At 45.5% G+C, this 24,923-nt stretch overlaps 1 protein-coding gene across 3 annotated transcripts in view; it reads right to left on the bottom strand.

The window, feature by feature from the left end:
* ANKRD13B (ankyrin repeat domain 13B) overlaps nucleotides 1-24,923 on the bottom strand; it is a 353,565-nt gene that overhangs the window by 50,202 nt on the left and 278,440 nt on the right. The window contains exons 13-14 of one of the 3 annotated variants that reach the window (XM_069226255.1): nucleotides 24,675-24,835; nucleotides 7,415-7,568 (exon numbers count right to left, since the gene is read on the bottom strand). In XM_069226255.1, the coding sequence (XP_069082356.1) occupies nucleotides 7,415-7,568; nucleotides 24,675-24,835 (315 nt within the window). The remainder of the gene's footprint in view (nucleotides 1-7,414; nucleotides 7,569-24,674; nucleotides 24,836-24,923) is intronic. The other 2 variants (XM_069226253.1, XM_069226254.1) reach the window with 2 other exon arrangements.

The raw sequence follows: 24,923 nt of genomic DNA, 5'->3' as shown, positions 1-24,923 counted from the left end.
GCAATGCCCATTCTGGGCACCCCCCACCCCTAGATGAATAAACAAAATCCCTGGTGCTTAATGGGTGATCTGCCCCCAGGAGGGGCAGAAAGGCTGTGCGGATTTTTTTTAGGAGGTGGGGGCAATGCAATCCTTATTCTGGCCAGACCCTGCCCCAAGCTGAATAAAAAAAAACTGGTGCTTAGTGGGTTTTCTGAATCTTTGGTGCACTCATTATTCTTTTGCCCTCTTTACAAACATCTGAGGTCAAGGTGGATACTATCTCTTTGCAGAAGCCTTGGCACTAAGCACCACTTTGACACGTTTAGAATTCTTAGTATGGACACAAGGCGGGTTGTGGTGTTTGGAGTAGCAAAATATTTATTGGCTCTTTGGATCAGACGCTCAAAGTGCACAGAGTGATTTTATTATACAATCACTATTGGGGGTCGTTTTTTTATTGTCCCTTTTATGACCGATACGCATTAGGGATATGCCTTTTGTGTACTGATTGTTTTTATATTTATTGAAGTTTTGATACATGGAACTTTGTAAATTCTACTTTTTTGATCTCTGTGATCAAAATAAAGTTTTTATGATGATGATGATAAAATGAGCCGGTCGGCTAATTTCAATTTCAGTGAAATGATGTCAGCGCGCCACACACACTGATCGTCATTTCACTGAAACAAAAGAAACAGCCTCGGGAAATGGGGGGTCTCCTCCATCTCTCAAGGCTATTTATTTCTAAAAGAAATCCCTCTGGTGCCTGCACCAGCGAGATTTCACGTGCCATGTGCACAGACTGCCGTCCAATGCACAGAAGTGGTTAAGGTAACTGCACACTGATACAGTCATGTTGGAAAGTGACTATGCCTAATAGTGTACCAAGGAAGAACTAATTCAAGAGGGTGTACGTAGTGCAGGTTTTGATCATCTTATCATCAATCATGGCCAGTAGTTTCCTAGGTGGAGACTCACAAATGACTCTGCAGGAGAGTGGTATACAATATAGACTACTAGGAAGAGGCCTTGGATGTGTAAAGACATTGGCAGGCATCAGCAAATCATTAAAGCTTGTGAGTGAGAGGGCGATTCACAAAGGAACAGCTTCATTTTGAATATGGGCTTTTCATGGGGCTCAGACCTCAAAAGCATCAGTGCAGTTTGGGCTACAGTACCTCAAGGTTCACCATCAATGGCTATGGGAACCTGCAAACTATCAAGTTATTCATGAAATAAATTGAAAAGGGTAAATCCAGTCTAATCGTTTACTATCACACCAGTTTCATGCTGGTAAACTTACTATTTCCCTCTTCGAAGCTCCAATGTTGCAGCCAGAAATGATGATACTGACGTGCTGAAAGTATTCGAGGAACTATCTGAATGTTCCCATTAAACATATTCCAGTGCAGTTGACAGTGTTAGTACCATTGATTTAGAAAAGACTTCCAGGTGCTCAGAGGCTGTCACAGTTGTGATTTATAGGACTGCTTGCTAAGACAGCCAAGACAGTCTGAAAAGGTCCAGATCTGCCCATATGGCTCTCCTTTAACAAGCAGTGGAGTTTCTATGCAGTTGGAGCCCTATGGCAATCGCCTGTGCTGCACCCAGCAGGCATCTTGTAAAACTTGTATTTGAGGCACCTCACACACACTATGACTGTTTGCATTTTCAACCTTCCACAACTGGTTACCTAATCCGGTTATGCTTATAGAGTCACAAAATGGTCTGAAATGACCAAAATGCAACGTTTGGAGCCAATCAAAGAGGTAAAATAACATATGGGTACATCTACGCATGTAAAATTACTCTTGCACTTTGTATTAAATGTACTACTTTTGGCTATACACCATCTCCAAGTGTAAATTTACTACAAGTTAACTTGTAGACTTAAATACCCCAGTCCCCTGAAACCAGAAGCTTGAGCCAAATTTATCCATGCAAAGTTACTACTCGTAAGTTTTCACACATAGGCGGAGGTCTCTGTCACCAAGGTGGAGATCTCCCTACGGTAAAGTATAAGGAAATTTTATAAAGTTGATGAAACTTTAAAATGTTTCAGCATTATTAACTTATTTTCAATTAAAATGTACATAATTTAAAAACCTTACATTATTTCTTTTTTTAGATTTAATTTAAAAAAATACCACTAAAATTAAATTGTTTATATTTATTATGTAGTAAACATAGATGAAAGTTAGGTATACCACTGCCAACTCAAACATTTTTTAGAACGTTCATATTTTTCTTAAATGCAGATTCATTTCCTTAAAAAAAATGGTGTGAATTTTTTTTAAATGTACTTTACTGAAATGTGATGACTGACGTGGTGGTCTTCTTAGTCCAGAAGGCAACCATCCCTGTGATGGCATCCAATTGTAGTGAGTCACAACTTTTTTAACTACCTCATGAATATGGATTAGGTGAGTGGAATTGCAAACCACTACGATTTGGCATTTTGTGAACGACCTATTAATACATAGGTACATTGACAAAATTCCCCACTGGTCAAAAAGATACTAATCGTAAGATGCAACCAGTATTTTGCAACCAGTGTTTAGTACATTTGACCCTAAACTCTTCCTATGCAGCCAACATTCTAAACGCAGGCTCTACAACCTAAGCGCAAGAAATGAAGTAGTCTGTAACCTGTCTACCCATCGGCACATTGGAGCCTCTTTGAGGTTCTGAGCCAATATCACATGCTACCATACAGTACAAAGCAATATTCAGGGAAACAAATATAACTGAAGTAAAGAGAAGGGTTTGAGAGACGGGGGTACAGCTCGCTACAGAACGGCATGGCTCTGGAGAAAGAGCTGGGGATCTGTGGAGAAATAGAATTAGCAGTAGCGGTGGTGGTGGGAATACATTCCTACTCCTAGCCGCCTCACATCAACCACGCAGCGCAACTTATCATCTCGACCTTCATTTTGTAGCGCTGTTGTGCTCCAGCTGCAGTTGTGGAGAAGTTTGGCATCTTGATGGACACTGTGCTCAAAGCAGTTCCATGAATCTCGAGCTCTATGCTTTCCCAAGTGAGGGTCAGGTTATTGTCCAGAATGGATGATATTTGGATAATAACACTCTTTTAAATAATGCTTCGTACCACACTTCAGCCATCTCCAAGGACATGAATTTTGGGGCACAAACTCCACTTTGCTCCTAAATTGAGATTACAAGTCTGGACAGCAAACAGGAAACATTAACTTTTTGTGCACCTCGGAAGGTTGAAAACATGAATAATTAGACTTTTATCTCTCATTCTGAGGTCTGCAACTCGCTATCCCATACAGCTCATACCTGCTAATTACCACACCCTAAGCTAACGGGAATTAGTGGGAGCACAGTTTGTAGAGTGATTGCACATAAGTTGCAATCATGGCCTTAGAGGGTTAATGATTTTTTAAACATATTTTTTGTTTTCAATTTTTCAATAAACCGTACATAGTGCAAACCGTGAGCTGCGCATTTTACAGGGCACAACAGGTGCTTAAAGAATTGTGTTCATACACATCCCGCTCCCCCATCCTCACTCTTCGTCGGTCATCTAGTTCATACTATTTCTGGGATACGTGAATCCCTCCTTGTGCTCTCCTTTGAGGGAGAGCGTGTGTCTATGCTAGTCTCTGAGTCTACCCTGACGGTGGAGTCAAGAGTTCCTGCAGCCCGCTGGCATATGTGAAGCGATCTTCTTCCGCCTTGTCCTCCCGCATTCGTCTTTCTTCTGCCAGAGCTAATCCCCCCACATCTTTAGCAGGGGTGGGCAGAGTTCGTGGAGTTCTACTCTGCGGAATTCCGCTGGGTTATCTAAAAACTCTGTGAAATCCTGTGGAGTTCAGCATATGGCGGAATGCTGCCCGGTCCTGAACAAGACACTTTTCAAGTTATGGAAGTCTCCTGAACTGAGCGTAACAGCATCTGTATCCACAACTGGCTCCCCATCGCCCCCTCCCCTCCTGTCCATCTGCCAGTCTCTGCGTTCCATCCTCTTGCTTGCTTTCATTCCCCCTTTATCAGCATGTAATCTGCTTGCACATATGGCACACACACATGCATGACACACAGCCTCCATACCGAGACGCACCAAACACGGCGCGCACTATTCACACACATACATGACAGATAACACATGAGATCAGGACACCACTAACGAACACGAACAAAGGTGCACATGCACATACATGCAGTTTCCACACCATACATGCACGGCACACTATCACGACTAACACAGACCAATACCATAAATAGACACCTCTCCCATCTCACCAGGCTTATCACTTGCTACACAGGCACCATACATAACATCACATGCTCACAACACATATTACATTCATCCAGATACACAGTCCTCGCAGAAATGCGCACGAAGATACACTGACACTTTATTTCTTAAGACATTCCTTCAGTATGTGCTTTATCTGCAGTCTCTCGGGTGCCTTTCACCCTGCCCCTCTAACCATCGTGCAATGAAGCAAAGCCCCCCGACCCCCTTTGTGTCTGTCACACACTTCTGCCCTATCACACCGCAGTATCTTTTCTTCATGTCAGCGTTCTCTGTATTTACCTCCCGCTCCTTGACCTTCACTTTCTCCTTTTGTCATTTCTTGTCTCCTCACCGCCATGTTCGCTTTTCATTTATTCGCGAGAAAGCCAAAAATATCGCAAATTCGACACTTCCACAGTGAGTTTGAAAGACAAGTCTTATAATTGCTTGCTTCCTGGCTCGAAGGGTTTGAGTTACGTGAGACAGCGATGGCTACCGAGCGGAGCTGAGGTGGTGCAGCACCTATGTTTTCAGGGCGCTTCTCAGCGTTAGAAACCTCAAAAAATGTTCTCACCGTTCATTCATTTATTTGGGAATCTTATTCGCAGCACAAATGAAATCATTGTCTTTAACTTGCCAGTAAAAACGACAGCTGACTAGGTGCAATTGGGTTGAACTATATCCAACTGCAGTACTTCGGTTATTTTTATAGTTTGTTTTCCTTTATATATCCAGCAGTATTTTTAAAGCAGAACTTAGCCAGAAGGGGTGTTTGGGGAGGGGGATTACAACTGATGCTCACCCTGTCTCCAGCTCTCCCTGCTGGCCTCAGCAGCATACCCCATAACACCACTTCCTTTCCCAGGGACTCTGGGGAGGCAGGTTCTTTTCAAGTGAAACTCTGACTGCAATTTTTTTTCCCAAGCACTCATCTCCCCACCCCCTCATATAAAAATACTGTCCATGCCCAGTGCCCGTCCCCATGTGCACATAGAAGATAAAGCGAAGGGTCTGAATGCTGTCTTGGTCCAGGGTCCCCACTGCCAGCGACCTGGATCTCTGCCCCTCTGCTCCTGGGTTGCTGAGGACAGTGAAAGGAAGGAGGCCCGCAACCGAACCTGGTGCTGTCGGTGCAGCCCCTCAGCAGCACCTTGCAGCAGCTTGACGCCGACCAGCAGAAAACAAAGCCTTAGATGAGGGTCCCTTTGCCTAGTCACTCACCTTTAAACTTTTTAAAGCAGGTCTACACTACAGCCCACAGGAGCCCTATGTAGCAGGAGCTGCTGTAATTTCCACAGCAGCAGGAGGGAGGGTAGGATGGAGCTGATGCGTCAACATGATGCAAAGTACAGACCGGGTGGCTCCCGAAGGCGAGTAATTCTGAAACCGGTAAGGTTCCACTCAACTGTTATGGCATGCTATGTGTGGCACACTGGTGCGCCAGTGAACACTCCATCGCCCACAGGCAGAGTGCTTTTTCCAAACTCCGTGCGCCACTTGGAGCACAGAGTGCCAAAAACTCCATGAACTCTGCCAGCAGAGTGGAGTTCACCACCCACCCCTAATGTTTATTCCATTCTGGATATGTACGGCCTGAGGGCGAAAGCCACCAAATTACTACCGGTCTATTTGCCAGCCCTAGAACAAGCAGCACAAACCTATCATGAGCCTTGCTCTTGCTGGGACAAGGGATTGTGTTGTCAATGTTTATGTGAGTCATTTCACATAGGCGACGTGTAATGGTTTCCCGTAGGGTGTCAGATGAGTGCAGCACCTGACCATGTGCAGAAAATCTGCACTTCCCGCCTCACATCTTGGGCAAGTATCCAGTCTGGTCGGGTATATTGAATGCATCCTCGCCTGTGGGAGATAGGTGCGGTGTAGAACACAGAAATGTGCTAACTTGAAGCAAGCATTACATGAGACTCTCTATAGAAGTGTGCTGGCTCCCTATCTTCGAGTGGTGGCATAAAGTCTCCGTCTCACCCTTGTCATGCAGGCAGCGTAACGTTAGGTCTGTCTTGTTTCAGTGCCATATACAGCCAGGATACCAGCCTACAATGGGACCCCCTTTCTAGCTGCACTTCTAGTGAATGTGATTGGTCAGGGGCTTGTGGAAAGCATGTCCAAATTTCGGACATTGTGGGTCTCTGCGTGGAGAGTGCAGGCAAGAGCCTCTACCAACTCGGCTGGTGAGCACGCCAATCACAAAACTTGAAATGATCTCTAAGTTTTGTAATAACCAGATATTGCTATTACTCCACTTTATTAGTATTTCCTGGTCTTAGAAGGGTGAAATGCTAAGTGGACCATGCATTGTGCCCTATACATCAAAGCAGATGTCATGCAAGCATTAACTCCTGGACCACCTCAGATATCCGACAATAACTAATAATGCAGCTTTACAGCCTCTTTGCAATGCTACAGGCATTGTGAACATGCGTCATTAGCACTATTGGTGCCAAATAGAGAAATGTGTTGAATTCCCAACTTTGTGTGTAGTAAACCAGGTGAACTGCATGCAGAATTAACTTTCATACAAAGGAAATGGGTGCCCTGCTGTCAGAAGCAACCTTTCTTTCATCTCATGGGAGCCTGCTTGTGATTCGCAGAATCAGAGAGATGATCGCTGTAGGCTAAGCTTTCCCCATTCAGACTGGCAAACCATGGAATACTTTACCCATAAATGGACATTCAGCTTTCTGTCGTATTCTAAAGACCGACTTCTTCCTAGTGTAACTAGCACACTGATGCTGTCATGAACAGTAATTCCCCTCTCAAGAGGTCGTCTCAGCGGGGGATGCTACAGTTTAGAAATCCCCATAGCCGAATATATACAGAACACAACATTAAATAACAAGCTAAACAGAAATGTAAACACTCGCTTTTATAGTCTTAAAAATAGGAGTTAGAATTTTTAGAAACTCTTAATTTGGGCAGAGTAAAGAACTATGGCACTGGGTCAAACAGTTTACCCAAGATCACACAGAGTAGAGGTCAAGTGAGTGAGCCAGAATTAGAATTATGGTCTGCTGGATACCCTCCAATAAAAGCAAGAACACATCTCATGCCTGAGCATCTCATAGTGACATGCTCTTCCTAAAGCAGTGAGACTGTATAGAACATTACCGTCACCCCCTGCAATAGTAAGAAATAGAAGCAAACCTAAAACAAATTGACCTCGTGTACTGTCGTCTGGTCCGGGGCCCGGCCTGCATGGCGCCTCTGCAGGCCTTACTAACCTTTCTCCTCTCCGGCTCTCGTGGGGCAGCGGGTGAGTTCCCGGTTTGCTGTTGGTCAGAGCTTCCCAGATGGTCACCTGCAGAGGAAGATGGCGGAGAAGAATTGAAGAACAATGAGACAATGACGTCACTTGGGGAGAGGATAGTGGTGCGCAGCTTCACTTGGAAACTTGTAACTTCCTGGCTGCTTTTACGCTAGTCCTGAACAAGCACAAGGGATGTAGAATCCACCTATAACTTTTTGTCTACTGTACTTAAACTTTATTCAGGTGCAATTTCATCCCTAGCCACGCACAACATTAAATTGTGACTCACAGGCTGGGAGGCTGCTCTTAGCGTCAGATCAATATATATCACTCGCATATTGCGAACTAAGGATTTTTTGTTACTATACAACCAAATATTTTCACCTCACATTATTATACATACGAATTCACATAATAGCGATATCCACCCTTAAATTTGGAGGGCCTTCCTGTACCACATTAAAAAATTCTAAATATTTTATCCCATTTGTAGTGCAACTAGCACACCAACCAATCGTGCTGGGCAGCACAAGCAGCCCAGATCCACGTATACTAAATATGGCTTGCTGCTGCTCTCTTTCCCTGTGCTGGCCCAAAACAGGTCGTCTAGCACCACAAATACACCTTTGCAACATATGTGGACTGTTTGAAGAAATAAATATAGTTAATAAATATAAAGAAATATAGAAAAAATAATCTATTTATCTATCTATCTATCTATCTATCTACCTATCTATATTACCTAGTGGCGTTTGCCACTAAGTAGTTATAGTTTGGACCTAATTTCTCTATATAAAGTGTTTATTTACTAGCCATTATCATTGGTGAAGCATGTCGAATCTTCACGAAACATTTTAAAAAATTCGCCATTCCCGTCAGCTGCTGCCTGGAAAGTTTCGGAGTGATCTGTCCAGAGGGGGCCAAGAAAAAGGGGGGGGGTCCCAAAACACGTTTTCCTCATTCATTTTCCCATATGGATTTTGAACAGTAATAGCACAAAAATTACTGGATGGAATTACACCAAATTTGGCAGAAAGGTGGGTCCTGGACCAGAAAGTGACCTTTTTTTGTTTTGGTGTAATTCTGTTCAGTAGTTTCAGAGAAATTGAAGAATATCCAAATTTGTATGTATTGTCGGACCCTTCCCAATTTCGTGCAGAGATCTGATTGGCTGATAACACTTCAACAACAGAAGCTGTCAGCTATCTTCGGAAAAGTAAAAACAATAAAGAAAAGGGGCCAGGGTACGAACCCCCTGACCCTTTAGATCTGATGTGGGGTGCCAAAGGGACCCCCCTCCAAGGCTAAAAAGCATTTTTTTTTTATTTTACGAAAGAAGTTGCGGTGGATCCGTGGCGCTGGTGTAAAAAAATGCGTGGTCTCCTGCGCTTCGTTAATATAAAGTCCCTGGGTGGGCCAAGTTCCGGGGGCATGTGTTTACAAATGTGGAGAGGAGGGGCCCATAGCCCCCTCCTGCTGCCCCGTGGACCGCCACCTCCCGGGGGCTTATGATTTATATGCGACAGGGGCTACATGACCTCCTGCTTCCTTGGGGACCACCACCTCCCCAGGGCTGTGATTTAATAGGCAGGGGTCGCATGCCCCCCGGTGCCTCGGGGACCACCACCTCCCCAGGGCATTATGGTAATAATGTGCAGGGGGGCCGCATGCCCTCCTGCTGCCTTTGGGACCACCACCTCCCCTGGGCGAAATGTAATTGATTTGCAGGGGGGCCCTGTGGCCTCCCACTGCCCTGGGGATCACCACATCCCCGGGGCAAATATTTAAAAATGAAAGGGGGTCCTTTTGGGGCCCCCAGCCCCGGGGACCACCACCTCCCCGGGGCTATTCTGAGTTATGAGCGCGGGTGCACCGCCCTGGGGGACCACCATCCCCTGGAGCAAATATTTTAAAAAAGAAAGGGGGTCCCTTTGGGACCCCCAAACCCTGGGGACCACTACCTCTCTGGGGCTGTGGGCACAATTGGAGGGGGACCCTCGAGCCCCCAGGGCTGTCTCCTGCTATGTCCCGAGGTGCCCAGCCCCAGGACACAGCTGTTTGCTGTGGCTTGGCTGCAGCTCTGCAGCTGCAGCCAAGCCACAGCAAACACTTCAGTTTTGGACTTCGGGACCTGTAAAGCAGACAAACCAACAATTCTGTGGCATAGATGAAAGAGAGTTTTTATGCACTATGTCAGGGTGTGCAGTACATTAGTGGGAGCAGAGAGATAAATGTGATTATTACTTATATATTGCTTAGGTCTGGAGGGACAAGAAGTGTTTGAACATCTGCCAGAATTATCTTCAAGTGATGCTGAAGGTCTTAATTAGTATGAGGATTGTCTCAAGAAGCTAGACTTGCATTGTTTACCAAAGATTAGTACTATTCTAGAACGTTATCACTTTGGGGGAAAGATGCAACATGTAGGAGAGTCTGTTGAGGGTTATATAACAGCTTTGAGAAAATTAGCCTCCACATGTAATTTTGGTGCAGCAACTGATGAAAGGTTAAATAACCAATTTATGCTGGGATGCATACTTAATAAAGCACGGAGGCTCTTTGGCTAAAAGACAACCCCACTCTCACTGAAGTGTTAACAACGACAAAAACCTGTGAGCATTCCCAGGCATGTGATGAGATCATGCAAAACTAAAAAGTGATTTTTGAAAAAAAGAAGGAGTGCAGATGGTGAAAACAAAGAGCTTTCTTTCCACTTCTAGTAAACAAGAAGAAAAGGTGGTGAAGAAAGCTCTAATCAAGTGTTTTAGATGCGGCAATACCTGACATGTAGCAAACTTCAAGGAACATCCAGTATGGAAAGCCACATGTAGAACATGTGGCAAGAAAAATAATTTTACTTTATGTTGTAGATCTACTAGAAGCTTTAAAAAAGTGAGTGAAGTGTTTTGTGAGTCTGAATCAAAGTGTGAAGAAATAGTTCTGCAAATAAGGAATGGAGTGTGTGAAGGTCCGATTGAGATGGTGCAGATCAATAGTTTCTCTGTGAAGATGCTTTTCAATTCTGGGGCAAAAACTATATTAATTCCAAGGAAGTTGTTTGAAGAATGTCAAAGAGATGCCATGAAATCGATGAAACCAGACATTAAACTGAAAGCATATGGTGGACAGCCCATCACGTTGATGGGTTACTTGGGAGGGCACAACTTAATTTTCTGACAGATTAATTCTAGATTAATTCCAGCTAAAATATATGTTTTACAAGGGAGATTTTTTGGTAAGCTGGTTTCACCAAGAATTTGTCAGTAATTTTGGATCCAAATGAAAGTCCTTCAGTGAAAGGCACTGAAAAAAGAGTTAGGCCATCTCAAGAACTATGTACACTGCATAAAAATGAAATCGGATGTAATACCCAAGACAGGGAAGGTGAGGTCTTTGCCTTTAATGGTTAAAGAAGCAATGAATGAAGAGTTAGACAAGTTGCAGAAATGTAGAGTGATTCAAGAGGTAGAGGCGGCTGAATGGGTATCTCCAGTGGTCATAGCAAGAAAGGTGAATGAGGATGCCAGGCTTAGTGTTCATATGAGAGAACTTAGCAAGGTAATAGTAGCAGATCGCTATCCCTTTTCCAATATCACAGAGATGTTATGCTGCGTGGTGGTGCCAAGTTTTTCTCTTCATTAGATCTAACATCGGCATACCATCAGACAGCATTACATCCCCAGTCACAGGAACTGACCGTTTATTACACCATTTGGGACTTACAAATACTGGAGGTTGCCTTTTGGGTTGATTTCTGCTTCCGCTGACTTCCAGATAGCGATGGAGGTGTAGAAGGGGTGAAAATCTATCAAGAGGAAACTTTGTGGTAAGTTATGTGGGGTTCTGGAAGGGGAGTTGTGTGAGCCTCTAAAGAGGAATGTTATATTTCAAACTTAAGAGGAGTTGAAAGCCAGAGCAGTTGATTGATGGATGGAGTCTAATGTACTGGAGTAACTTGTAAAATAAAAGGAAGAAACCTATCCTTTGTGTGGCCTAATCCTTCCACAATTATGTTTTGACACTGAGCCCCATGTAACAATTTTAGTAAATAGGGCTTTCAGCTAGGACGGCCACGTCTCACATATATAATGCCCCTTGACACAATGTGGGGCAAAGTACTATTACCTTAAAAAAGGCACTTTTCCAGCACAAAAAAGCTTTGTGCTGGGAAGTAAATACCCAGCACAGCAAAAATTGCATGGACCTGTGAGCTTTCCCTTCCCTGTGCATATTTCACCATATAATACCTGCCTACATTTGTGGGGGAATACAGGCCCCAATTCTGAGCAGGCTGGAAAGGGTTCTATGTAGCAGAGAAATCAAAACCACTTAGGGGGTCATTTTGACCCCGGCGGGCGGCGGTCACCGCCCGCCTGGAGGGAACCACCATATGGCCGCTCCGAGGCCATTCTGGCTTTCCCGCTGGGCTGGCGGGCGACCGCCAGAAGGCCGCCCGCCAGCCCAGCGGGAAACCCCTCCCCACGAGGAAGCCGGCTCCGAATGGAGCCGGTGGAGTGGGCATGTGCGACGGGTGCAGTTTGCACCCGTCGCGTATTTCAGAGTCTGCTAGGCAGACACTGAAATACACAGTGGGGCCCTCTTACGGGGGCCCCGCGGCACCCCCTACCGCCATCCTGTTCCTGGCGGGCGAACCGCCAGGAACAGGATGGCGGTAGGGGGTGTCAGAATCCCCCATGGCGGCGCAGCAAGCTGCGCCGCCATGGGGGATTCCAAGGGCAGCGGTAAACCGGCGGGAGACCGGCGGTTTACCCTTTCTGGCCGCGGCAGAACCGCCGCGGTCAGAATGCCCTTTGGAGCACCGCCGGTCTGTCGGCGGTGCTCCCGTGGCCGGTGACCCTGGCGGTCACCGGCCGCCAGGGTCTGAATCAGGCCCTTAAGTGCCCTACATTCTAACCAGAGGAACTGGGAATTTAGAGGTATAACTTCACAGGGCATGCTACAGTATTCTCTTTTTCTCTGTGCAGTTTTACATCCTATAACTCCAATTTACAGTGTGTGCTCCACTCAGTGCCAGAAATGGCAAAATAGAAGAGAAGGTACCTTATACTGGAATTCCTTTTTGCTTCTGAGACGTGTCATTACTCTCTAATTAAAAGTATTGCACCTCAGCTTAGAAGTGCAGGTACTCTTCCTCTCAAAATACAGAAGCGAAGGTACTCAATACCTGACTATACTGACCCATTTAAAGCACTAGCTCCAGTGTGCACTGCTAGGTACAGCAAAGACCTTTTAAGGCATGGGCAAAGTGGGCACTGGCCCAGGGCCCCAGCCTTTCATCGCACCCCTAATAAAGCCAGCTCTGCTCTGTACAGAGTCTTGGTGTTATGACCTTGAATAATTCTTAGTTTAAACAAAATTTTCTTTTAATGTATTTTTAATTTAGGTGATGTGTGGGAGTCTACAAGAGACATTTTGCAGAGAAATATTTATATTTTTCAACATCATCCAACATCCATAAACCAAATTTCTTTTAGATCAAAACAGTACCTCACATATGAAAAACGGGCGAGGGTCACAAAGGTTATTTGCAATAACATTAGAGAGCTGCAGTTGTATTATAATATTGAAAACACATGTCACTGTTGCTGAATATTAGATGTAAGCACATTTAGAATTTGGACCAGTGTGTATGTGCAATGTCAATGACCTGGCCAAGCAGGTTATGTAAGAGCTGAAATTGGATCATAAATTCAAAGCCGTACTGAACAGGGGCCCTCAAATGACCTGTGCCTCAGTGCCCCTAAAATCCATAAGATGTCCCTGAGGTACATCTAGTGGTGAAGTGCTGGAGAAGGGTCTCAGAATGACATGTGCTGATTTACCTATGCAGTACACCTGGTGGGAGGCCGAATGAAGACCACAGGCACAATCCCAGCAACAAATGGCAGGAGACCAAGGGATATCCACGGACCTCTTATTAGGTCATGTGTTATGCAGCTCATTCAGTAGAGCTGGCTGGAAACCAAGTAAGCCACAACCCTCACTCGACAGTGAGGAGATTTCCCAGACTCCGCAGGACAGACACTACCTTGTAACAGAGTTGAGCACTGCTCATACGTGACATCTGTCTTTAAAGTCATCACTATGGCAAAAACCTTGTCAAAGCCAGTAGATCTGGCGTTGAATACAATCCTTTTGGCTTTGTTAATATTTGTTTTGTTTTGTCAAGGTTTTTGCTAAACTTTATTGTTGGGGAATCTGCCTCGTCATTCTAAAAAATAGCTACAATTAAAAATATTTCGTTTCTATCAAAATGCATGCATTACCATAGTTGTTCCTGGGTCAGAAAGGAACTCCTTTGTGTGTGAATGTGCTTCTTGTGAAAAGATCATTATGTTGTCACTCACAGTGAAGTTAGACAAAGGCTAAAGTGGGCTGACCTATTGCCCCATGTAGTATGCTGTTGTGGGCAGAAGAAAAATGTGAGTGACAAAATAACAGACCAGTGGACTAAGATGGCTAGCTGGAAGCCCCTATGCATAAATATATTATGCAAATTTTAGTAAAATAAATATGACTTGCCTAATGTCTGATCTAACAAAAGGCTGTGCCTCTGTACTGTATGATATAGTCAGGGCCATCACATGGGGTGAAAGAGGAGGGGAGGGAGATAGGGAAAGGAGAATTGGCATTAAGACCCAAGCTCCAAGCTTCCCATGGGCCTGCACTCCTTCAGTATCATTTATTAATAAATTGTAAATTGCAACAAGCCTACCGCCTTTGTTGATAAAAAGTTGTGTGGGCGCATCTCTAGGTGGTGCCAGGTCCTACATTTCCTCTTTCGCTGAAGTATTGCTTATTTAACGCTTAGAAAGAGGAGCTGCTTATCACACCTGAACAACTCAGAAGAACATGCCCGAGGGCCCACATTAAGTTTTGACCCAAGGCCCTGCATTAACGTCTGAGAAGCTTAGCTGTGGGCCAGAATAGACATGCATTACTAGAGCTCTGTGGATAGTTCAGTACTGTAAAGGTGTGTGTGGTGTAGCTACAGACATGGACACACTTGAGTAGCTTGCCTATTCCTCTGTCTGGGATGTTAACTTACACAGTAAATTGGGATAGGGGTGCATTGTGTGAGTACTGTGGATGTATCCATATTGGTGTAGCATTGCAAGGTGGTGTTATAGCATTTCTAAAAGCCTATATTTTGTCTAAAAGTACATTCGATTATTAATAATTTTGATGTCAGATCCAATGTGCAAAGGATTAATTCATATGTTTACACTTCAAACAAGTTAAATATGAGATTTAGAAGTGTGTTTATTAACAGGATTTAGTTATTCCACATGTTCGTGAAACCTCCATTTTGGATCAAATGAATGCTGCTGCATCTGTCATTTACTCCTGCAGTTGACCCTTTCCATCAGGTTTCCCTGGAGATCTTGCCTCCCCACAGGCTCTGCAAGAGTGAATACAGCTGATGTAATGCTTTTCTAACTGTTATTAGTACAGGGCTGTTATAAATGGGGTCTCTAGTTGGCAGTGGTGTGCACCCTGTCCAGGTAAGGGCCCTCACTCTAGTCAGAGTAGGGGAGTCACACAGCTAAGATAGCCCCTACTTACCCCCTTGGTAGCTTGGCTCAAGCAGTTAGGTGTATCTCAGAGACAATGTGTACACACACACACACACACAGAGTAACCCAGTGAAAACACTAAAAAAGTACTGCACACCAGTTTTAATAAATAACAACTATTTATCTGAGTAAAACAAGACCAAAACAACAAAATTCCAACATATACAATTAAAGAGACATTTTCAAAGATTAAATCTTAGTAAAGTGCTTAAAAACAATACAGCTCCAACTGGGTTATCACTGCGTCTTGATGGAATCATTGCCAACAATCCAACGACACTTGCGAGGGAGTGCGGGCCGGTCACGGAGTCACACAGACCCCAGGTACAGTACCTTTCAAAACAATGAGGAAACAAAGATGTCGCACGGAGTCAGGGAGATGAGGCGTTGCTGGAGCTGGTGTGGTGACGGTTCCTTACTGCTCTTGAGGAGGTAAGGCATGGGTTCCTTCCTGCTAGGCAGGGGAGGTGAGGCGTTGGTTCCTTACAGTAGCAGGGGAGGTGATGCGGCATCTGTGGCAAAGCATCAGTTCCTTATGAACCGGCGGGGTCGATGAATCCAGCAGGTCAAGACGCGAGGCATCGACTTTGCGGTGTCACGGTCACACCACAGGGCCACAGGTGCTGCAGTGGAGTTAGAGTCGGTTGTCACGGACGTCGGTGACATGGCACTCAGGGCTCATTCTGTGGCGTGACATTGGGAGTGCTGTGGTGGCGTCAGGCCTGCGGCATCAGTCACGGTCGTTACACTCAGTAGAGAACACGCTCCGGTGCAGGCAGCAGCGTGGAGTCGGACAGCAGCGCCGGGTCCAAAGTCAATCTGGAGTAGATGTGCTTGTTTCTTCTTGGTTACAACAGAACTCACTCCCAAGGGCTCAGGAGAGCCCAGGAACTAGCAGATGAAGTCTTTGAATTTCCTGAGACTCCTTAACAGGAGGCAAGCTCAGTCCAGGCCCTTGGAGAACCTTTGGAAGCAGGATGTAGAAAGGAAAGTCCAGACCTTTCACACCCAGTACAGAAGTAGCAGGCCAGCACAGCAAAGCAACAGGCAGAGTGGCAGTCCCTCCTATGGCATCCAGCTCTTCTTACTGGCAGAATGTCCTCACTCTAGAAGTGTTCCAATTATGTGGTGTCAGAGGTCCAGTACTTATACCCTTTTTTGTCTTTGAAGTAAGCAAATGTCAAAGAGAAGTCTTTGTAGTGCACAAGACCTAGACACAGCCCTATGCAGGAGCAAATGGCAGCTCCACCCACCAGTCTAGCTCAGGAAGACCCACCAGCCTGGTGATGGGCCATCGGGATATGTAGGACACACCTCAGCTCCCTTTGTGTGACGGTTTAGAGTCAATACACAAAACAGCCCAAATGTCATCCTGACCCAGATGTGTATTCAACACATAGGCAGAGGCACAGAATGGTTAAGCAAGAAAATGCCCACTTTCTAAAAGTGACATTTTCAGACTTACAATTCAAAAACCAACTTTACCAAAAAAAAATATTTTTAAATTGTCAGTTCAGAGACCCCAAACTCCACATCTCTGTCTGCTCCCAATGGGAGCAGTAGCTCCCACTAGGCCCACTAGTAGCATTTGGCCCACTAGTAGCATTTGATTTACAGGCCCTGGGCACATGTAGTGTGCTTCATTAGGGACTTACTATTAAATCAAATATACCAATCATGGATAAACCAATCGCCAGTACATTTTAGACAGACAGCATATGTAGTTCAGCACTGGCTAGCAGTGGTAAAGCGCCCAGAGTCCTAAAGCCAACAAAAAGAGGTCAGAAAAAACAGAAGAGAAAGAAGGCAAAACATCTGGGGATAACCCTGCAAAAAGGGCCAGGTCCAACACAACCCCCTTCCAGCCTAAAGTGAGGGTAGACCAATCAATACCTTGATGGACTTCCCTGCTTAGGGTGATAGAATACCTTGATGGACCCTGGCCTGCAACAGCAGGGTCGCTTTCCAGTTCTACTCCTTTCCAACTCAGTTGGATTCTTCTGTCCATAATCTCAGGGCCCACTAAGCTAACCTATTGGAAATCCTTCTCCTCACCTGCAGACCCAATCTATGCAGCACCTAACCTTACTTTGCTCACAGATGTATCCCAATAGACAGACAGCACCACCAGGGTCAATGTAGTAGAGTAGTTCATTCCATCCTTCATGGATTAGGATAAAGGTGCACTGTGAGAGCTGACTAGGAAAACTGAATGGTACAGTTCAGAGTAGCGAAACACTGTGGGCCACACATGGCTTTTCAATTAACCTCAACTCTGACGTGTTGCGCCCCCTCTTTCACACAGCTCTGTCAATGTTTTGATTTATATTATCTATATGGTGACCTTTGTTTGATACATATTGTTGACATATGATGAACATAAGAAATTAAATGGCTGCTTGATACAACGAACAAAATATTTAAGATGCAAGTAATTTTCATTTAAAGTGTTCTAGTGTGATTAATGTTGCAGTAAAATACGACTTAGAGATTACTGAATTGCATTATATTTAACCTGCAGCCATGATTTGGGGGAACGAAAGGTCAGGTCTAAACAATACTTAGTTGCAGGTCTTCTATTGAAGTGCTATTTATTCTTCACTTTACCTGCTCCTTGCAAGCACGCTAGGCCACGTCCACTGACCATCAGTCCTACTGCCTTACATGCTCCGAATATGCTGACTGTTACAGACCAAAACCAGTGAGACTGTACCCTTAACTCCACTCTCCTACCACCCCTTAAACTTTTGGACAAAATCAATCACTGTGCCTTCTACTAAAAGTCCTATTCCATGCAAGAGGGCTCACAAATGTATGATCTAATGGAATGTCTTTCTAGAGCTCAGGCCAAGTTGATGACATCATAGTCGGTGTGGGTAAAGACTAGAACACTGCACACTCCAAGGTACTGCATCTAAAGGGGGTGTATTTTACAGAGAGGAGCAATTCCTGCTCTTGTTTCTGTGGTGACATACTTTATAAACTGGATGGCTTCTGGATCTTAGCTACTGTATGTATGCGGAAACGTTTTAAAGACTGGAGCATTTCTAATTCTTAACTAATGTCGAAATAAAGAGTAGAATAGCTCTCACTCTTAGCCACTGCCTTTGGCACATGGAACCCCCGCTTGAGTAGGAAAAGCACGGGCAGCAACCAGACCTGGTGACCCAGCAGACTGGGCCACAGAGTAAGTATAATTACTGCTTAATTGGTCCTATTCTGTCTGTTATTTATAGGCAGAGCCACTGGAATTGTGCAGCACGGTAGGATCAGATTATGTGTCAGGGTTGACTACGTTATGCGGCAAGATAAGGCATATTATGTAGAGTGTTGCAGGACATAGTATTATTATCTAAATATATGATCTAATTATGATAGTAATACTTTACTGTTTTGTCTTTTAGTTACATATCAATACTGTCTAGGCAAACGATTTACCCCATTAGCACTAATTCAACGTTCAAATAAAGCAATAATCAATTGAAAGTTGACCAGTCAGTCTTTGCAAAGGGCCTTCCTTGCACTGCAAACAAGTGTTGTTGCAATGTAGTAACTTTTTATACATTTGAGATGGAAACAATAAGTTTGATAAAATCTGCAGCTAATGCAGCAGGTGATGGCTTAAGTGGCAAATCAGTACTGGAGTGGTAAATGTTGTGGCTGTAAAATTGCGTAATTCCAGTTGTCCATTTTATGAGGCAGATCATAAACACAATTCCACCAGAAGGTAGAACAGGACAGAAAGAAGAAAAGCCTAAACACACTAGTAATACTTTATTTGTTTTTTTTTTATTTATACATTTCATGGGTACTGCTTTAGAAGCTCCTGGAAGGTTAGGGAAGACATTTAGCTTTTTGATGAAATTCTTTAAACAATTGTGTTGTAGAACGCACTATTTGATCCTTTAAAAAATGTCTTTGAAATAGGACAACCCGTCACATCTAACACCACACCTGAAAAATTGTAGGGATGGCCAGACTCCCTTGCTTCACTCACATGGTGCTTTAGAGCAGTGGTTCTTAACTTGTGGTCTGAGAACCCCTGTGAGTCCATGATGTCTACTCAAGAGGTCCAGGACTCCCACCTTCCAATTAAAGTGAAAATTTGGATTTTTTTATATTTGTTTGTAAATTAAATACAAATGTTTCATCATTTTTGTGTTTGTTTCATCAATGTTTATTTCTGTATTTGCTGTGCACTTTTTATGGTTCAAATTATTGGAAATGCTTAGGCCGGGGTCCCCAACTTCCAGTAATTACTTAGTGGGTCTCACGATTTCAATAATGATTAATGGGGGGGGTTCTCTGGGTTCCTGTAATGAGTGTGGTGGATTGGATTGGGGTGGATTGGATAGGGGTGGATTGAGTGGGGTGGATTGGAGTGGAGTGGATTGGGGTAGATTATACTAGAGTGAATTGGGGTGGATTGGACTGGAGTGGGTTTGATTGGGCTGGATTGGATTGAGTGGGGTGGATTGATTGGAAGAGGTGGATTGATTGGAGAGGGTGGACTAGATGGAGGTGGGGTAGATTAACGTGTTTTGGAGTGGGGTAGATTGGGCTGGAGTAGGGTGAATTAATGTAGACTGGAGTGGGGTGGAATAAAGTAGATTGTATTGGAGTGGAATGGATTGGGGTGGTGTGGGTGGATTGGAGTGAGGTAGATTGGGCAGCAGTGGACATAATTGGAGTGGCTGGATTGGTTGGATTGGAGTAGCGTGGGTTGGACAGGAGTTGGTGAGATGGATTGTAATTGGGTGGGTAGATTGGAGTGGGTTGGGTTGATGTATGGTAGGGTAGATTGGACTGGAGTGGAGTGGATTGGGGTGGGGTAGATTGGATTGGGGTGAGGTGTATTGGATTCCAGTGGGTTGGATTGAACTGGGATGGATTGGGGTGGATTGGAATGGTGTGAGGTGGACTGGAATGTAGTGGGGTGGATTGTGGTGGATTAGAATGGGGTGAATTGGTATAGAGTGGGTGGACTGGATTGAAGTGAGGATAACTGGAGTGAGGAAGATTGGTTTGGACGAGATTGGGCTGTTTGGAATTAGAGTGGGCAGGGTGGAGTGGGGTAGGTTGGAGTGGGGCAGATTGTTTTGGATTAAAGTGGGACAGATTGGAGTGGGGTCGATTGGAGTGAGGCTGACTGAAATGAATTGGTGTGGGGCAGACTGGAGTGGGGCCGTTTGGCGTGGGACCGATTGTTTTGGATTAGAACGGGGCAGATTGGAGTGGGGCAGACCGTGTTAGGGTGGACTGGTGTGGGGTGGGGTGGATTGGATTAGGTTGCTATGTGGTGTATTGGATGGGAGTGGGGTGGATTAGAGTGGGGGAATTGGGTTGAAGTGGAGTGGATTAGATTGGGGTGAGGCGTATTGTTTTGGATTGGAGCGGGGCACATTGAAGTGGGACAGATTATTTTGGATTGGAGTGGGATAGAGTGGAGGGGGCGGATTGGAGTGGGTGTATTGGTTGGATTGGAGTAGGGTGGGTTTGACTGGAGTGGGGGGAGTTGATTTGGAGTGGGGTGGATCAAACTGGGGTGGGATGGGGCGGTGGGTTGGACTGGAGTGGAGTAGATTGGGTGGGGTGGATTGGATAGGGGTGAGGTGTATTGGACTGGAGTGGGGTAGACTGGACTGGGCTGGATTGGGGTGGATTGAATTGGTGTGGGGTGAACCAGATTGTAGTGGGGTGGACTGTGGTGGATTGGAGTGGGGGGAATTGGGATAGAGTAGGGTGAATTGGAGTGGGGCAGATTGTTTTGGACTGGAGTGGATTGTTTGGGATTGGGGTGGGGCAGGGTGCAGTGGCGCAGGTTGTAGTCGGGTAGGTTGAAGTGGGGCAGATTATTTTGGATCAAAGTGGGGTAGACTGGAGTGGGGCAGACTCAAGTTGGACAGACTGAAATGGATTGGAGTGGGGCAGTTTGGAGTGGGACAGAGTGTTTTGGATTAGAGTGGGGCAGATTGTATTGGGGGATTAGAGAGGGGTGAGGTTAATTGGATTGGGTTGGTGTGGGGTTAATTGGATTGGATGGGAGTGGGGTGGATTAGAGAGGATGAATTGGGATAGAGTGGGGTGGACTGGACTAGGGTGAAGTGGATTGCATTGGAGTGGGGCGTATTGTTTTGGATTGGAGTGGGGCACATTGGAGTGGGACAGAGTGTTTTAGATTGGAGTGGGATAGACTGGAGTAGGGTGGATTGGACTGGACTGGAGTGCAGTGGACTGGGGTAGTGTGGCTTGGATTGGGGTGAGGTGTATTGGATTGGAGTGTGGTACATTGGACTGGGCTGGATTGGGCTGGATTGGATTGGTGTGGGGTGGATTGGTGTGGGGTGGACAGGATTGTAGTGGGTGGATTGTAGTGGGGTGAATGGGGATGGAGTGGGGTGGATTGGAGTGGGGCAAATTGAAGTGGGGCAGATTGTTTTGGATTAGACTGGTTTGTTTGGATTTGAGCGGGGCACAGTGGTGAGGGGAAAGTTGGAGTGGGGCAGATTGTATCGGGTTAAAGTGAGGCAGATTGGAGTGAGTCAGATTGAAATGGATTGGAGTGGGTCAGACTGGAGTGGGTCAGAATGTTTTGGATTGGAGTGGGGCAGATTGTTTTGGATTAGAGTGGGGAAGATTGGGGTGGGGCAGGTTGTATTAAAGTGGGCTGGAGTGGGGTGGGGTGGATTGGACTGAAGTGGTAGGTATTGTTTTGGATTGGAGTGGGGCACATTGGAGTGGGCGGACTGGAGTAGGACAGATTTTTGTGGATTGGAGTGAGGAAGACAGGAGTGGAGAAGATTAGAGTGGATGTATTGGTTGGATTGGAGTAGTGTGGGTTTGATTGGAGTGGGGTGAGCTGGATTGGAGTGGGGTGGATCGGACTAAAGTGGGGTGGATTGGACTGGAGTGGGGTTGGATTGGAGTGGGGTGGACTGGATTGAGGTGAGGTGTATTGCATTGGAAAGGGATACATTGGACTGGGCTGGATTGGGGTGGATTGAATTGGTGTGAGGAGGACTGGATTGTACTGGGGTGGACTGGAGTGGGGTGAATTGGGATAGAGTGGGGTGTTTTGGATTGGAGTGGGACAAATTGGAGTGGGGGATTGCTTTGGATTGGACTGGATTGTTTGGGATTGGGGCGGGACAGGGTGCAGAGGTGCAGGTTGAAGTGGGGCAGATTGTTTTGGATTAAAGTGGTGAACACTGGAGTGGGGCAGACTGGAGTTGGACAGACTATAATGGATTGGAGGGGCAGATTGAAGTGGGGTAAATTGTTTTGGATTAGAGTGGGTTGTTTGGGATTGGAGTGGGGCAGAGTGGAGAGGGACAGGTTGGAGTGGGGCAGATTGTTTTGGATTTAAAGTGGAACAGATTGGAGTGAGGCTGACTGAAATGGATTGGAGACCCTCATGGGTGAATAACCATGTTCTACAAATCCCTGATTGATTGATTGACTGAGTTGGGCAGACTGAAGTGGGGTGGTTTGGACTGGGACCAATTGTTTTGGATTGGAGTGGGGCAGATTGTTTTGGATTAGAGTGGGGCAGACTGTATTATGGTGGACTGGAGTGGGGCATTGGAATGGGATGTTGTATGGTGGACTGGAGTGGGTGGATTAAAGTGGGGTGAATTGGGCTGGAGTGGAGTGGATTGGATTGGGGTGAGGTGAATTGAATTGGAGTGACGCATATTGTTTTGGATTGGAGTGGGGCACATTGGAGCAGGCACATTTGAATAGGACAGATTGGAATGGAACAGATTGCTTTGGATTGAAGTAGGACAGACTGGAGTGGGGAGGACTGGAGTGGGGTGAATCTGACTGGAGTGGGGTGAGGTGGGTTGGACAGGAGTGGAGTGGATTGGGGTGGGGTGAAGTTGGGGTGGGTGAATTGGATTGGGGTGAGGTATATTGGACTAGAGTGATGTAGATTGAACTGGGCTGGATTGGAGTGGGTTCAATTGGTGAGGGGTGGACCCGATTGTAGTGGGGTGGATTGGGGTGGGAGGAATTGGGATAGAGTGTGGTGGATTGGATTGGAATAGGGTGAATTGGAGTGGGGCAGATTGTTTTGGATTGGAGTGTGTTGTTTAGGATTGGGGTGGGGACGAGTGCAGTGGGACAGGTTGGAGTGGAGCAGGTTGAAGTGGGGCAGATTGCTTTGGATTAAAGAGGGGCCGATTGGAGTGGGGCAGTTTGTATTAGGGGGATTGGACTGGGGTGAGGTTAATTGGATTGGGTTGGAGTGGGGTGATTTGGAAGGGAGTGGATTAGATCAGAGTTGGGTGAATGGGGATGGGGTGGAGTGGATTGGATTGGGGTGACGTGGATTGGATTGAAGTAGGGTGTAATGTTTTGGATTGGAGTGTAGCAGATTGGAATGGGGCGAATTCGAGTGGGACCGATTGTTTTGGATTGGAGTGGGGAAGATTGGAGTGGAGTAGAAGCGAGTGGGCATATGGTTTTCGATTGAAGTAGGGCATATTGTTTTGGATCGAAGTGGGACAGATTGGAGTGGGGCAGATTGTTTAGGGATTGGAGTGGGGCAGATTGTTTGAAGTTGTGTAGATTGTTTTGGATTGGAGTGGGGTGAACTGGAGTGGGGCAGGTTAGATTGGGGTGGGTTGAGAGGATTGGAGTGGGGTGAGTTAGGGTGGATTGAATTGGGGGGTGGGGTGGATAGGTGTGAAGTGAGATGGGATGGATTAGGGTGGATTGTAGTGGGGCGGATCAGAGTAGGGTGGATTGGGTGTAGTACCCAGTTATGTGTTAAAACATAATTTAAGAAATTACACATAATGAAGAAACAATATCACTTTGCAATATTTAGGAGAAGATAAGAGTCATCTTTTGATAACAGCGCTCACGAGCAAAAATAAAAGAAAACGTGAGTGTAAAGTGAGAAAAAGACGATTTGGCAAAATAAAAGAATGTTAGCTATAAAAAATAAAACTTTGCAATTTAATTTTTTTGCTGGGCACGTTTTTGACAGTCACATGCCTTCTGTTTACAGGGCACTAAAAGTTAAAAAGGACACAATAATACCACAATCATGTAGGGAGCAGAGGACGGGCACTGATTAAATTGGATCAAGCAGTACTTGGTCCCTGCTCCACACAGAGGAACAGAAATGATGCCAGGCCTGTAGTGACGAATTTAGAGGCTGTAAAGCAGAGTGCCATGCAAACCAACAAATGTTAAGGACAGAGTTTCGCAAGCGAGATGCATGGGCTAGCACATGCACTCACAGGCTCGACCCTAAATAACTGTTCCAACTATTATCTACTACATCTATGGAAACATATTTTTGAGTAACTACTGAAAATAACTTTCACCACGCAAAATGTTGCTCTGTTTTTTTTGTTGTTGTTGTTATGGTGGTCCTCTACCACAAAACATGAATTCATTAGGAAGTTAGACATGACACCGTGGCTGCCTCTCGTAAAGCTCAAGGGAATAGACTTACATTGCCGTAGTTCTACCAAGGCATTACTGCTAGATATAGGTGGGTGCCGTGCAATGTTACAAGTAACCAGCAGAGGGAGGTGCAGGCTACCTGGTCATATTCGCTGCCAGCCTCGAGCAGGCTTTGTTGAATGGCGAATTGCAGGAGGTCTTCCTCCTCCTCCCGGCTGCTGTCCCGATGGTTGCCCACCACGCTGTAACCACGCGGGGCTTCAAACAAGGACGCGTCTATCTCACAACCTCGACAGGAAGCTGTAAAAGAGACAGAGGCATGTACAGATTGTACAGAAATCACAGCAGCAGATAAATAGACAACCGCACAAAAAGACAGATGCACGGC

The sequence above is a fragment of the Pleurodeles waltl genome, chromosome 3_1 (genome assembly GCF_031143425.1).
Source record: "Pleurodeles waltl isolate 20211129_DDA chromosome 3_1, aPleWal1.hap1.20221129, whole genome shotgun sequence".
Classification (NCBI taxonomy): Eukaryota; Metazoa; Chordata; class Amphibia; order Caudata; family Salamandridae; genus Pleurodeles; species Pleurodeles waltl.
Note: the sequence above shows the minus strand (reverse complement) of the source record. Positions and strands in the feature narration are given on the sequence as shown.